Raw genomic sequence first — 14,977 nt, 5'->3', positions numbered from 1 at the left:
CACCCCCCTCCAGCCCCAGACATCAGTCTCTGAGCTGCTAGGAATGCTTATATATATTTTATATATATATCTATAAAAAAATATAATATATATATATTATATATATAGTGCTGGCAATATATTTTTGCCAGAAAAGGCAGTTTCCAAGCCATTCTGCAGGGATGTTTTGGTCTGGAGAAGGATCCTGTCCCCAAGGTTTGCAAGGTCCAAGGCTCCGTGCTCACTTCAGACTGGAGGGAAGGAGAAGCAGACATAGGAATAAAAAATCCTAAAGAAATAAAACACATTTCAGCCATTTACACGCACCACAGTGGGCTCTGGTTTTGGGAAGGCAAAAGGCAGAGATCCCATCTAAGCTGCAACGTCACGTTTTGAAGCCTCCTGCGTCACCAGAGAACAGAGCCATCCTTGCCTCTTCGCTCCGATCCATCTGTCGGTACCCTATGGCATCCCGGAGATGAGGAGAGCAGCATCAGGGGTGGTCCTTGGATGCCTGGCAAGATGCTGGTGCTGGATGCTTTGGCAAGGGAAAGCTGCTGCAAAAAAAATAATCTTTCTCTGCTTTTTAGTAGGTGACATCTCTCCAGAGATGGGGGGAAAGAAACACGTAAAGAAGAAAAAAGATGGTTTGGAAAGATGTAGCTGTCTGCCCAAGTGGTACCCCACCACAGAGGGGCTGTGGGGATGCTCCCACCTCGGTGCCCTCAGCAGCCACCCGAGGCTCAGCGCAGGCTGGCAGTGGGTGCCCAACACCCACCCCACCCCCAGCGCCTGAGCCTCCACCAGAGCCAGAGATGGACTTGGTGTTAAAAAAAAAAAAAGTTTTTTTTCTGGAGAGAAGCACCAGGTCAAACCCCAGCATCATTCCTGCCAGGGTTGAGGGAGGACAGCCTGGTGGAAGATTTTCCCGGTGTCCGCATGAGCCGGCGGCACAGCTGGGACTCGCCAGCCCCTGCCTTAAAAATACAAAGCTGAAGGATAGTCCTCCAATTTTTTAGTTTAACCAGGCCCCATCATTGCTGCCTTGTGGCCATGCCGTGGACAGTAGGACCTGACACCTCCTCGCCCTCCCTGTCCCCCTGAGCCCTCCCTGGGGGGCTTCACCCCTGGGGGACATCGGAGGGACACCACAGCCACGCACCAGTGGGAATCAACAGGAATTGGGGCTGGGCACCAAAGGAGTGACCAGCCCGCACCTTCCCAGGGGTAAATACAGCAAAGGCCCTGGGAAAGGATTGGGAAAGAAATGCTGGAGCATTGCAAATTGCTCATTTGCAAGAAAATGGGGCAGGCAATGCTTCCCTTCTCCAGGCTGCCGAGCCCGAGCCCGGAGCTGTCTCCGAGATGGGATGTGAGCTGCACCCCACAGCACGGCCTCACCCAGCAGAGCCAACCTCTTTCTCTACTTCACCTTTCAGTTTATCCACATTTTCCTACTGCATTTCTCTGCTATGCTGGGGGTTTTGGAGAGTTTTGGTTCTGTGCTACCTTCTCACCAGGGATCGCACCACCCCGGTGCCGAGGCTGACCCTCTGGCCTCATCCCGTGCAGCTCCTGTTCTGCATCCAAAGGGCACCAAACAATGCGACAGCACCCAACAGGGCTTGGCAAAACCAGCATCGACACTCACCCCTGCCTCTCTGCCCCATCGCATCCTTCTTTGCGGTACTTGCATCCTTCACACCACCAGAAAACAGCTCAAAGGAACCCTGACCCACAGCCGGGCTTCGGGAACTGCCGCATCCCAGTGACTCCATCGTAATTTCGCCGCCTCGCTGCCTGAAGCTCCCCCGGGCACCTTGTACATCCCTACTCTGCAAAAACCAACCCCCAAACCTTGAGGTTATCACCTTATCCTGCAAATATTCAGCAGCTGGTTATAGAGCATCCTTACTCTCTCCAGATGAGCCTGGGTGGGGGCAGCAAGGTCTTGGAGACCTTCTGGGACAGGCTGCTGCAGGCGTGCTGCCTCCTCCGAGCATCCCGCAGGCAAGATGACGAGGCAAGGCAGGACCACATGGCATCAAGGTAACATTTAATAGCCCCGCTGGGCTTACGTGCTCTGGTCAAGCAAATTTTCCGGTGGGTTGAGGCTGGGCAAGGGAACCCCACCCCCCAAAACACCCCCCCCACCCCACCCCCGCTGAAATAAAGTGCTGCGGGGGCTGGTGGGACTTCACCCCCCACCATGTCCCCATCCTGCAGTTTGTGTTGGGTCTCAAAGCAAGGGCTCCTCCAGAAAAGCCACCAGGAGAAGGGCTTGTAAGGCCAAGGGCATCTACCGGGAAGCCATCGAGAGGCAGCTGGGAGAGGACATCCCACCCCAGGCGAGTCCTCCCCTGGGAGCAGTGCCTTGGGACCGCTCTCTTGGCATCTGCTTAGAAACGCTGCCCCCGAACCCCTCCTGGCCGTGGGGATTTGGGGTCGCTGGTGAATGCTGAAGGCCAGGATGAGGGACTGCGACATCACGGTCCCCGAGGGTGCTGGGGATGTTCAGACCCGCACGCCCTGCTCCATCCCCACTGCCCAGGAGCTGGGTCGGGGCTTGCCCCGGCTCGGGGGCTCGCTGGGCTCCAGCAGCTGGTCCGAGGACTCTCCAGTACTTTCCAGTTTGGCGTAACCCACCAGGCTGATGTGGTCCAGCCGGGGCCAGCTCCGGTTCTTACGGTCCTTGATGGGGGCCACCAGCAGCACCCTCGGCTGGCCGAGGTCCAGCGACTTGGAGTGTCCCGGAGTGTGGAGCTGCACATCGGGGCTGAGCTCCGCTGCTGCCGGCTCCGCGCCCGCACGGCCACCATCCACATTGATGACAATGTGGCCACCACCACCACGGTCCTGTCTGCGGGGCACAACGCTGCTACTGCTGGAGAGCGGAGCCCAGGAGAGCCACGGTGCTTCGAGGTGGGGCTCGGCAGGGCCCCCCTCTGCCCTCTTGCCAGCCCCCCGCGCCGCTGCGTCCAGCAAGCGGTTGTTGAGCTTGATGACGGGCAATGCCAAGGTGCCAACTGCCGAGGAGAGAAAGGACTCGGCTCCGGCGCGGCACGAGAGGCTGAGGTTGGCCTCGGCAGAGGCACCGGAGCGGAGGCTAAGGAGGGAGGTGGCGGGGGATGCTGCCGGGTGCTGGAGGAACTCAGCCATGGTCTGGAGCCTGTTGGGGCCGTAGCAGTCGGACCACTTGCTGCTGGGGCCGGGGCAGGGCTGGCAGGACAGGTCCACCTGGTAGCAGCCCTCCACACACTCGGCATTGGCCTTGGGGACGGGTGAGCAGTGCCCGGCCTCGGGGCTGGCCGCCTCTGGCAGCCCCGCCGCCATGCAGTAGAGCCCCTTCTGCATCAGCCTGCGGGTCTCCATGTCCCGGTTCTCGTACAGCATGGTGTTGGCGCAGATGAAGATGAAGAGCCCGATGCCCATGATGACGGGGCCGATCAGCTTGAGCTTCTCACTGTGGGGCATGTGGCGCCCAGTGGCCACCTCTCTCCTCATGTCCCCTGTCATACTGGCATTTCCCGCGCTGGCCCCCATGCCCCCGGGTCCCCGGTGGGGCCAGTAGCCCACCACAGCGATGGTCATGCCCACCAGGACCACTGAGATGCCCACCATAACGAAGGCTCCCGATGGAGAGCGCATGCGGAGCTGCCCTTTCACCGGGACCTCTGGCGGTGACTTGCGCCTCAGCCTGCGTCCCCGGCGCCGCGGCGGAGCTGGGGGCACCGCCGGCTTGTCCCCCCCGGCCTCTGGCTCCCGCATGGGTCCATTGGTTTCGGTGCTCTCGGCAGTCATTGTCTCCGGCTTGACCGCTCCTCCTGTGGGGTGGGGAGGAGAAAAAGGTGAAGAAGCATCGCTGGAGGGTCTGCGTGCCCGGGGTGCCAGGAGCACGGGGACCACAGGGACACTGGGAGCATGGGGATGCCAGGAGCACGGGGACCACAGGGACACTGGGAGCATGGGGATGCCAGGAGCACGGGGACCACAGGGACACTGGGAGCATGGGGATGCCAGGAACATGGCAGGCACAGGGACACCAGGAGCACAGGGATGCTGGGAGCACAGGGGACCCCAAGCCCACAGGCTGCACCACGTCAAGGACCGGCAGCTTTGCCCTCCTCCCTCACCTGCCTGCTTTCCTCTGGTTACTCCTCCCCACCCCAGAGCGGTGGAGGGCTGAGCTCGCTCCCACCGCGCTGCCAAAGCCTCCAAACGCCTGGGCTGTGCCAGGCAGTGAGGATGGCCAGAACCCCACTGTGCCACGTGCTGCTCTGGCACAGACACCGCTGCCATCGGCGGCCCAAATGACCTGTCCTGGCTCACCGAGTCCTACAACTGCAAAAGGTGCCACCAGCCAGCTCGGCTGGACCACAGCAAGGGAAGGGGCCGTGTATTTGTTGGCCGGGGAAACTGAGGCACAGCTACATGTGAAAACCCAGACTAAAGGTCTGACAAACCCACACCCGCCAGGGCCCTGCAAGCGATGCAGCTCCCCCATTTGCCCCGCTCGCTACCCAAACACGACCAAACACCGAAACCAACATCCCATCGTCCTCAAGCTGCTTGTCAGACCGCGGGACTCACCAACCCAGCACCCAGACAGGATTTAAGCTGAAAGAGGCGTTTTTCCTGATCCGCTGCTGTTGCCTGCTTCAGGGGGAAGCTGACCTGCTCGGCGCATCCACAGGGTCCTGCCCTCACGCACACCAAGATAAAGCTCCACATCCAGGGATTTACGGGGCCTTCCAGAGTGCACGGTTTCTCATTTTATCCAGTTCCTTGCTTCTCAGATGAGCAAGGTGTCAAAGTTGCCTCCAAAACCAGCTGGTGACCAGCCCGACGGGGAAGCATCAGCTGGGCTGGCACTGTCACGCACAGGGTAAGAGGTGCCCCGTGACACGGGGAAGCTACAACACACTCTGAACATGTTCCAGACCAAAAACATCTTTAAAAAAAATAAATAACCTCATGTTGACAGGCATCTGTGTCAGCGCAGCCCGGCTGCTCGCTGCCGTGCGCCCAGCGATGGCTGGTCATGTGGGCTGTGGCTGTGCACCCGGGCAGGACGGCATGTCCGTGCCCTTGCCTGCATCTCCTGGCACTGCCGGCGCTGCTGGGGGCCAGGGTGGGAGCGCTGCCCGCGCTGTTCCCAGCCCCCGGCCGGCAATGTGCCACCGGCCTGAGCGGGGAGCGCGGCAGGGTGGCCCCCGGCCAAGGGATGCTGCGGGAGGGGGCTCACCATGCCGTGGCATCTTGAATTGCAAAAGGAAAGCATTCGGATAGCACAGCAGCCCGGTTGCATTGATATTCAGCAATTAAAAGCCAGAAATTAAATGCAAGGAGAAACACCCCCGTAGGAGGAGGGTGACCGCTCTGATTTTACTGGGTGAGGTGAATGAAGCACCAAGAGCCAACAGCCAGCATCACCAATGGCAGAAACATCAGATACCAAGGTTTTTTGCCTGGTCTTAATCATCTTAAGGTGTTATTAGCATCAGAGGGAAAGAATTAAAGATATGAGTTTCAGGATGACAGCGTGTTCCTGGCACAAGGCTGCCAAGCTGTGACAATTTGAATAAGGGAGATTTAAAGGAAATAAAAGTCCCAAACAAAACAACCCAAACCTACAGCCCACTGCTGACTGGGGCGTTAAAGGTGAAACAAGCCCATAAACCTGCACTGCAAAGGAGGAAACACAATAAACCCAATGCAATGTTCACCCTGGATGGAAAAATGAGGTTTTAAATATTTCGGTATTAAAGGGAAACAACCAAGGCACTCACACATGTCCCTGAGACTGTGGGGTCTTTTTCGTCTCCAAATGCCCTGACTTAGGTTATGTCCCAGCTTTCTCTAATTACCAGCTTAGATTCAACCTCTCATAATTTTATATCAAATGCTTCAAATGCCTTCCTGGCTACTTAGGGATTAAAAAAAGTAAGACCTCCTAAACCACAAGAGTGGAGCAAAGGTGGTTTGATACTGATCCCCCTGAATGCGGACCCCGCAGGGCTCATGGCCCCAAAAGCCACACTGATCGCACACACCAGCCACCTCCTCTTCTTGGCCCCGCGCCTCTTTAAACCCAGTTCTGTGGTTATCTCCTTTAACCCCCCTCGAGCCCCCATGGAGCCAAAGCCAATGCCAGTGGGGAGCAGGAGCATCCCCCCGGTCCCACCTGGAGCATTTGCCTTGGGTCCAGGTGATGCTCCCTTGTGCCACACCAGGCTGCTCTTCCCACCTTTTTGTACTGGATTCATCCCTGTGTTACGCGGTGGGAGCTGGGGTGCTTAAAAATGGGTGCAGAGGAGGAGAGGGTGCCCATCCACCCTGCACCACCCCCGGCTGGGTCCGAAGCAGCCCCATTCCCCACTCCTCTCCTTTTCCCTGGGCACAGGGATGGAGATGCAGGGCAGGAGGGACAGGCAGATGCTGCAGTCTGCCCTCAGGCAGGGGATCCCCCCTGCCCCCTCCCCAGCATCCTGCCACTATTCCTGCCCTGAGCGCCTCCCCCTTATCTCCTCGCCGCCTGCCCGATAGCTGTCTGCTTTCTGAAGTTGGAGCATTTAATTGCTCATCGCCGGGGCTGGTTGTTCCCGGAGTTCAAAACCATTATTTTTATTAATAGAATCCCCAAGGTTATATAAGCTCTTTAAAATAAAAAATAATAAAATAAAATAATAAAAAAAACAACAAAAAAACCCCAGCGCTGCCATCCAATTCTGCAACTCGCAGGCATCGACACTCATGCGAATGGATTAATTCAATGTCGGAGCAGCGGCGCTAGACACAGCTCAGCCGGAGGGCAGGGCTGGGTGTCCCATGGGTCCTGCTGGGCAGGGGGACAGCCGGGTCCCTTGGCAGGGACAGGCGGTGGCTCGGGGCCCCCAGCCACCCCCCTCCAGCCTGGAGGCAGCCGTGGTTCACCCGGACCCAACGCCTCCAGTTTTGAGGTTTCAGTTCCCGGTGGGGAGGAATGACGGTATAGAAATGTCAACGCCGTCAGCGTTACAGAGCGAGATGAGGGCTGCTCTGCTGCCAGGTTAAGCTTCCAATCCCCACAATAAGCCTGGCATTAAAATAAACGCAAATATTTCTCTAATCCCCCCCATCATGAAGGCATATTGCTGGCTCCACCCTCCCACCCCAATCCTCTCCCGCCACCTTCTCAGACAGATGCTCCTAAAATTTGACACTAAATCCCAACCCATCCGACAACAGCAGAGCTGGGACTGGGAGTAAAGCGGAACTTGGGAAGGATGCGGGTCCCCGCATCCCTTGGGTGCCCCGGGGATGCTCTGCCCCCGCCATGAACAGATTGCCAGCTTGAATTTGCAACACGCCACAGGCTATCAAAAAGCAGATTTGGCCTCAAAATCTCTCTCCGGCCAAGGGATGAGGGGCTGTGCTGGTGCCTGGCAGTGTCACCCCTGTGCCACGCTGCAGGAGATGCCAGCCAGCTCAGTGATGTGTCGGAGAGCTGCAAAAACGCCGCATGGAAAAGAGCCAAGCGCAGGCAGCCCTGAGGGCAGTTGCCCTCCCCTTGCAGCTTTATCCCCCTTGCCAGTTATCTTTCCAGGAGCACGCTTGGCTCACGCTTGGAAAGGGCTTCAGTGCGGGACAGATTCCACCATGCCAGCCGAGATTTAAAACCCAGCGACTCCCCAGGGAAAGCATTCCTGTTGCCGTCCTGCCCCGCTCCAGGCTGCGTTGCCCACCCTTGGGGCACGATCCCACCCTGCACCCAGGACCCCATCCCATGGGTCTGCTGCACGTCACACCCACAGAGCATCACCCAGGGAGCTGGTACAGGGAGCAGCCCAGGCTGTAACAGACACTCCAGAAATACCTGACAGAGAGCACCTCTTTTTTCCTTTTCTTTTCCTAAAATATTGCGACTTTAAAGCCGCTCTCCTGATTTTGGGAATAAACCGATTTTGAAATCAGTGGCCAAATCAGCCAGCAAAGCCCGCAGCATGGTTAAAGGCTGCGGTGATGGGCAAGACCCCCAAAGCGCCGAGGCACAGCACAGCCCCCTCTGCCTCATCCAAGCCCCCAAGGGAGCCCGTGATGCCAGAGTCTGTGGTAGCTGAGCTCCCCCACATCCTCCCTCCACAGGGAAGGGGGACCCAGGCAGCCAAGACCTTATGGGCACGAGGACGCGCCGAGGCGCGCTGCGAGAGCCCTCCCTGGCTACCCCACCCCCGGGGAAGGAACGGAGCACGGTAATGACAGTCTGCGCCGAGATGCAACGCTTAAAAATAACTCCTTTCAGCCTAACCTCCAACACCGCCCCCGGCACGGAGCAGCCCCCAGGCACTGGCTCCCCGCTCCCCATCTTACCTCCCATCCCCGCGGGAGGAGAGGCGAAGCCAGCGGGGAGCAGCATCGGTCCTGCTGCGTGGTGCATCCAGCATCCTGGATGCTCAGGCTGGTTTGAGGCCCCACGTCCTCGCCTACGTGGTGCCTCCTCCTCTCCTATTTTTCTCAGTCCACATCAAATTTCCCCCCTCGGCTACACATTAAAGGTGCCCAGAGAGAAGAAACAAGATAAACAGCTGCCAGACATATTTCTGGGTCTCTCCCAGCAGAAAACCCTGTCACCATCCCAGAACCCACTGGTTCCCAGTCTGAAGCTGCAAAGCCTCCTCCGGGCTCGGTCCTGAGGCATAAAACCTCCCTGCCATGACCCCAGAACGAGCATGTCCGCAACGCAGTGACAAAATCTGTCTCTCCAGCTTCAGCTTCTGCTGGGGAGACCCGTTAATCAATCATAATCATTAAGTTCCCTCACAGAAGCTTACCCATAAACCCAGTAACGCCAATTATCACGGCGTGGGAAGGATTAGAATCACAGAATCCTGTAGGATGGAAAAGACCTTTGAGACCATCGAGTCCGTTACCCCAGCACTGCCGAGCCCACCACTAACCCATGTCCCTAAGCACCACCTCGACATGGTTTTTAAACACCCCCAGGGACGGTGACCCCTCCACGTCCCTGGGCAGCCTGTTCCAGTGCTTGACAACCCTTCAGTGAAGAATTTTCCCCAGTTCCAATCTAACTCTTCCCTGGCACAACTTGAGGCCGTTTCCTCTTGTCCTGTCACTTGTCACCTGGGAGAAGAGACCGACCCCCCCTTGCTACGGCCACCTTTCAGGGAGTCGTGGAGCGATCAGGTCCCCCCTGAGCCTTCTCTCCAGGCTGAGTTGGGCTTTTTTCATTTCCCCTTATCCCCTTTCCCAGTGGGAACCACCTTCTGGTCCTGGGCTGGGGGTCCCACGCCTGGTTTTAACTGGGCTTGTGATCTATTTTCCCCTTGTTGCGGCACAGAAGACCCCAGGTGTGAGAGCCCTCTGCCCGCCCCCCCAAAGGCTGGGGGCTTCCCACCTTCAGGTCACACATCCCAGGCAGCAGCCAGGAGTCACCAGGGCCACCACCGTCACTTGGAGTCTGATCCAGGACAGCAGGCTACGGGGAAAGATGGTGCCGGGGTGGTTTGGGGACACAGAGGTGTCTGTCCCTTTGCCTCCCACCCTGTGCTTGATGGACTCCCACAGGCAAGAAGGTCCCGATGGGCAAATGGGATGCAGCAATGCCCGGGAGTGAGGAGGGCCAGGCCACCAGTGCCACCAGTAGCTCCAGCTCCATTCACCTTGACTTCTCCAAAGTCCTCCCTACACCCAAAATGGGGCCATCTGCTAAACTCCTCTCTACCCTGCAGGCAAAGAAAGTGCGTGGAAACATCCAACTGATTACTAATTACAAGAGCTTGCCTTACCCAGATTTGCTCTGCTAATTAGACTAATCTCTACGGCTGGGAAATGAGCCGCAGTCACCCATAGCGAGGAGATCATGCAAGTTGGATGGAAGCTTAACTCATGTCAGACCCCTGCGAAGGGGATCGTAATTCCTGGCTGCTTCTGATGGGCCATTGTTTAAGGAGACAATAGAAAAGCCGGCAAATTTTGTGTTTCTCCTCCAAGCTGATGCCGAAATCAGGACATCTGCATTGCTCAACTTTTTTTGATATGAACCAGATGCAAATAATTAATAAATCCAAATTCAAGATAATGCAGGCATCTAAATTTAAACAGAGAGTGGATTTCTAATGGCAGCTTTTTGCTTGGTTGGAGGAGGGAGAGGTGTGGGGAGCTCAGAGGGTTTTCCTGGGAGAATTCCTGCTTGTGGGAAGCGGTGCAGGATGGCAGGGCACCTGGAGATGCAGGCTGCGGCCAAGCACCTTGCAAATCCTCATGGCCAAGAGAAAAGGAAGGAGAGGGGAAAGAATTCTGTAGGCTGGGATTTCCAGGGAATTAGGACCAAACTCTTTCTGAATTTGGCACCTTCCCTGCTGCTCCTTTGAAAAATCCCTGCCAGCGTGGAGGGAGGGAGGGCACTCCGGGGGGGCTGCCAAGTCCTCCCTGCTCCCAGGCATGGCCCAAGTTATCCAGCGGGTACAAACCTGTATCACCCATCCCTCCCACCCCCGGGACCCCCATCCCACTCTGCCTGAGCAATGAAGTTCCCAGCGTGTTCCCCGCCGCCCGGATTCCTCTTGCCTCCAGCATTTTAACCCCCCCATCTCCGGGCTCTTCACCCTGTCAGAGCCCTGTCTCCCCTGCTTCGTGAGGAGGAATCAGAACCCACCTGGAGGCGAGACGGGAGCAGGGGGGCTGCCTTCGGTCGCTCCCCTCCCTCCAAGCCGCAAAGCTGAGTCCCCTGTGTCGAAAGACCCTCTTGATCCCACTCCAGGAGCTACCGGGATAATTTCCACCCACTTCTCTCGAGCGTCCACATCAAATCCTGCGTGGGGACTTGCTGCGTGCCCACTCCTCGCCTCGACCCTCAGCGAGGAGACTGGGGGAACCGCAAAATCGTGGGCTCCCAGATCTGGGAATCCGGTAGTCCAGCCGGCTGCTGCCCGGGTCCCGGCCGCCGGCCCCGCGTGGGTGCGTGTGCCCGTGGTGGGCTTGCACACGCGTGTGCGCGCGCCCCGTGCACGCCGCCACGCGTGTGCCCGCGGCCGGCCGGGCGTGCGGGTCCCGCTGTGCCTGCGGGGGCGGGGGGCGCGGGACCCCGCTGGGTGCCCGTGGGTGCCCGCTGCGCATCCCGCGCGGGGTCGCTGCCCCCGGGGATGCTGTGGGTGTACGGCCGTGCCCGTGTGCCCCCCCCAAGCCCGGGACCCCCGCACTCACCGCCGAGCCGTGCGCCTCCCGCCGGGGCCGCTCCCCCGGGGGTGGCGGGCGCTGGGCTCCGCCGCCGCGGCCGGGGCCATGGAGCTGCGGGGGGCGGCGGGGGGGGGGCGGCTCCCGGCTCGCCCTCGCCGCCGCCGGGGCCGTCTGGGTGCGGGGCGGGGGGGCGGCGGGTTCCGCCCGGCCCCGGGTCTCCGCCCCGGCCCCGGCCGCGGCCCCGCGGGGGGGCGGAGCGCGGCGCTGGCGGGGAAGGGGCGGGGGACGAGGCACGGGACCCCCCATCCCCCGTCCCGCCGGGGCTGCGGGGCCGGCAGCCGCTTCCCGGCCGTGGGAAAGTTGCGATCGCTTTGCGGGGATCGCTGGGGATCCCCCTGCCGCCGGCCCCAGGCCCAGCAGCGTCCCCAGCCCCCCGCGCAGGATGGGACCCGCCGGTACCCGAGGGGATGCTCGGAGCCCCGGAGTCCCTTCCCCCGGTCCCACCGCCCAGGCCCCCAGGCCCGCGCCCTGCGATGCACCAGCAGATCCCATTCCTCCCAGCCAGGCCAGCCTGCCGTAGTTTCCCCCTTCAGCTGGGAGAGCACGGGAGAGCTCGGCAGCTGTGGTGACAGCGTCACCCGAGTCAACTCAGGCAGCCTGGGGCATTTGGTGCAGCCCCCCCCGCAGATGAGGTCCAAGCAGGTTCCAGAGGCACCTTCTCCTCGGGCAGGCACAGGGAGGAGACCCTCTGCAAGGAGCTGGCCCCCAGCACGGTGGCCCCAAGGATCGGGGTACCTATGGCACCCCCTCTTCTCCATCCCCACACGTTCAGCCCCAAAGATCGTGGTACTTATGGTATCCCCTCATCTCCATCCCCACATCTCCATCCCCGCATCCCCCTCCTCTCAGGGCAGCGGGCAGTGTCTCACCGGTAGCACATCAGAATGCACCGACACAAGTGACCTCAGCTTCGCCAAGGTGTTCACACACCACCACCACCACACCATGCACTGGTAAGTGCTGAGGAGGTTTGGCCTCCTTACACCCCCCAGCCACTGATGCTTTGCAAGGCAGAGAGGCTGTTTATCAGCCTTTAATTAAACATGTACCCAGCTTGCGTTCCCTCCCTTCCCCATACTTGTGGTAAATCTCAGAGCATCAAACCAGACCCCAGCTGTCCCCAGGGAGCCACAAAACACAGCTCTGTGATTCCCTGCGTGACTTGGCCACCAGCACCCCGGGGTCTGTAAGCAGATGCAGAGCCCAGCCAGCCAGCTCTGTGGCAGGGAGCACTGCCCGGGAGAGGGATTTGGGGGTGAAGCTCAAGAGTGAGGCACAGGATGTCGGGCTCCTCACCTGTCTCTGGCAGGGGACCATCATCCTGTGAGTTGATGAGAGAAATAAAATCCACATTTCTGGGTTACACTGTGGAGATGCTGCATGGGGTCACCTTCCCTGCTCCCAGCTGGGCTCAGTTAAAGCAGCGTTTGGGAAACTTTGGAGCTTCTTGAGTGATGAGCATGGGGGAAGGGTGAGGATAACAGCTCTGCACTGCTGGACCAGAGAGATGCCTCGCTCATCCCAGCCATCCAGGCGAGCTAACAAACCCAGCTGCCCAGGGAGGAATCATATCTGACTTTGACTCTTCACGCTGTTCAAGGTCTCCCTTTGCTGCCACTGGAGACCATCTGGGCACTCCACAATCCAGATGAAATTAATGCTTTTGAGCAAAATTTGAGTTCTATTCAGAGGCTGTGCCTGTGCCAGGCGGAGCCGGCCAAAGAGCTGGAGAGGGAAGCAGCAAGCTCAGCGCCGGCGGCTTTAGGAGCAAGGGTCAGCGCTTTCGGCAGCGCGGGCAGGGCCGGGAGCTGGCAGGGGCCGTGATGCTGGGGCACTGCCCATCCCCACGCAGCAGCCCACTCAAAAGCTGTTTCCAGCTGCGGGTCGCCCAGTGATGCTGCAGTGGGTCCGTCTCCTGGGGGGTTTAACCCCACACAAGAGGTGGGAGGCAGGCACAGGGGAGGGGGCAGCTGCCTGCAGCTCTCTGGGGCTGAAGCTGGGCTGTGCAGGGGACAAGCTCCTGCAGAGGAGGAAGAGCTCAGCCTGGCTCCCCATCCATCCATCCTGCGGTACCCAGGCGGAGCGGGAGCTGGATGCCGCTGTTGCCTGTGTCCTTGCAGACAGTGGGATCACCTCCGGAGGAGCAGAGGGGTGAAGAGGAGAAAAGAACCCACCGGGGACAAAAGTGACAGCAGGGAGAGAGAGGAAGGGGCTCAGGGAGCCCGGTCTGGAGCAGAGCTCATGGTGGGATGGGAGATGTGCAGGACCAAAGCCTTGGAGCCTTTTCCCTTATGCTCTGGGAGAGGGTGGGCAGCAGTTGCTCTTACAGACACATCTTTAATGAGGAGGAACAACAACAAAAAACAATATGAAAAAGAATCGACGTCACTGACTCTCTTCAGAGGGAGAAAAACTGAATCTCATGGTAATTGGGCACCTCCTCCTGACTTTGGGGAAGAGAGAGGATCTGAATGCACCTTGTTTCAAGCTCTGGTGATCCTGGCAAAGCTCCCTCTGCTCGCTGCTGCCTCGGCCGGGGACGGAGCCTGGACAGGAGGAACCATGTGGATGGAGGAAGGAGAACTAGACAGCGAGTGATCACAGCCAGGATCTGAGATCAGAGAGAAGGAATGTTGTTATGGAGAGGCTGAAAGCTCGGGGTGGGGATGACTCATGCTGGAGAACATACAGCTGTTGGAGCAGGATTTGGCACCAGCTCGGTGAGGCTGCGGAGCCTTCCCCATTAGCAGAGGGGAGAGAGGAGCCTCTGTGATGTCTCTGCTCGTGCAGAGGCAGCTGCCAATCTGTGCGGGAGGTGATGGGCAGGGGAATGCTACCTGCCAAAGCAAGGTCACGACCCGGAGAGGTATTTTGGTCAGCAGGCAGGGCTCAGCAGAGAGGTTTCTCGCTAGCAAGGTCCCTTCTGGCTGAGGGATGTGTAGTGCAAGGGCTTTCAGCTGGGGTCGGTGATGCTGCCCTGGGGAAGGGGGCAGTTGGAGCAGTGGGGATGGGATGGGGCTGGGTGGGTCAGCCCTGCACAGCCCCAGGGCTGCCATTGCGAAGAAGTACAAGGTAAGAAGGAGACATCCCTCTCCCTTCCCTGGTAGTGTGGAAACCGAGGCACAGGGCAGGGATGTGATGTATTCCCACCACCAAGTCAGCTGCGGTGGTTAAAAAAAAGCCTCATGACGGCTCTTGCTCACTGCTCCATCCCTGGCCCGTGGTCACACGCTCCTCATGCTGGGAAGGGACAGGCCATTTTGTGGCTGGAAGCAATCTCTGGCTGAGGAAACAGACCATCATCCCCTCCCAGGCTGCCGGCAGCTGATGCTTGCAGGACACAAGGGCTTTCATCCAGCTTCCATCCAACTTCCACCCAGCGCGAGATGCTGGAGCAGCTTCCCCAATATTCACAAGGTTGCTGCAGAGAAAAGGGGGAAAAAACATTCCCCGCATCGACTGAAGCCAAGGCAGGCAGGGAAGGAGATTTGGGCAAGCCATTAGGAGTGGGAGGATGAGCCAGCATCTTCCCAAAGTCCCCTTCAGAGAGATTTTTTGGTATCACGCCTGGAAATAACCACAGCGCCAGATTCCCAGCGCCGTGGGACAGAAAGCTGCCTTGGCTGCTTCAGAGGTGGCCCCATTTCAGCGGTAAGTGAAGTGACTGTAAATATAAACAGACTTGTTATTAATCATGTTCTGTAAATGTGGAGTCATTATCTTTATGTCCCTGCAAAAGTAATTATCTCCGGCTTTTCAATAA

General features: G+C 58.8%; 1 protein-coding gene across 4 annotated transcripts; it reads right to left on the bottom strand.

The window, feature by feature from the left end:
- On the bottom strand, positions 1-11,334 carry TMEM200B (transmembrane protein 200B). 4 transcript variants are annotated; one of them, XR_013926711.1, is made up of 2 exons: positions 307-8,321; positions 1-230 (listed from the first exon to the last, which is right to left on the bottom strand). XR_013926711.1 is itself a non-coding variant. In XM_080379109.1 (2 exons), exon 2 carries the CDS (start codon positions 3,778-3,780, stop codon positions 2,494-2,496), a length of 1,287 nt encoding a protein of 428 aa, XP_080235235.1. In that variant the 5' UTR covers positions 3,781-3,803; positions 11,182-11,334; the 3' UTR covers positions 1-2,493. The 4 variants fall into 4 exon arrangements, 3 of the variants coding, with proteins under 3 accessions (XP_080235235.1, XP_080235236.1, XP_080235234.1); XM_080379109.1 differs by adding an exon at positions 11,182-11,334 and having other exon boundaries at positions 1-3,803; XM_080379110.1 differs by adding an exon at positions 10,634-11,170 and having other exon boundaries at positions 1-3,803.
- Between the last annotated feature and the right edge of the window lie 3,643 nt (positions 11,335-14,977).

The sequence above is a fragment of the Falco punctatus genome, assembly GCF_963210335.1.
Source record: "Falco punctatus genome assembly, chromosome: 3".
Lineage (NCBI taxonomy): Eukaryota > Metazoa > Chordata > Aves > Falconiformes > Falconidae > Falco > Falco punctatus.
This window is presented reverse-complemented; position numbering and strand designations above follow the sequence as displayed.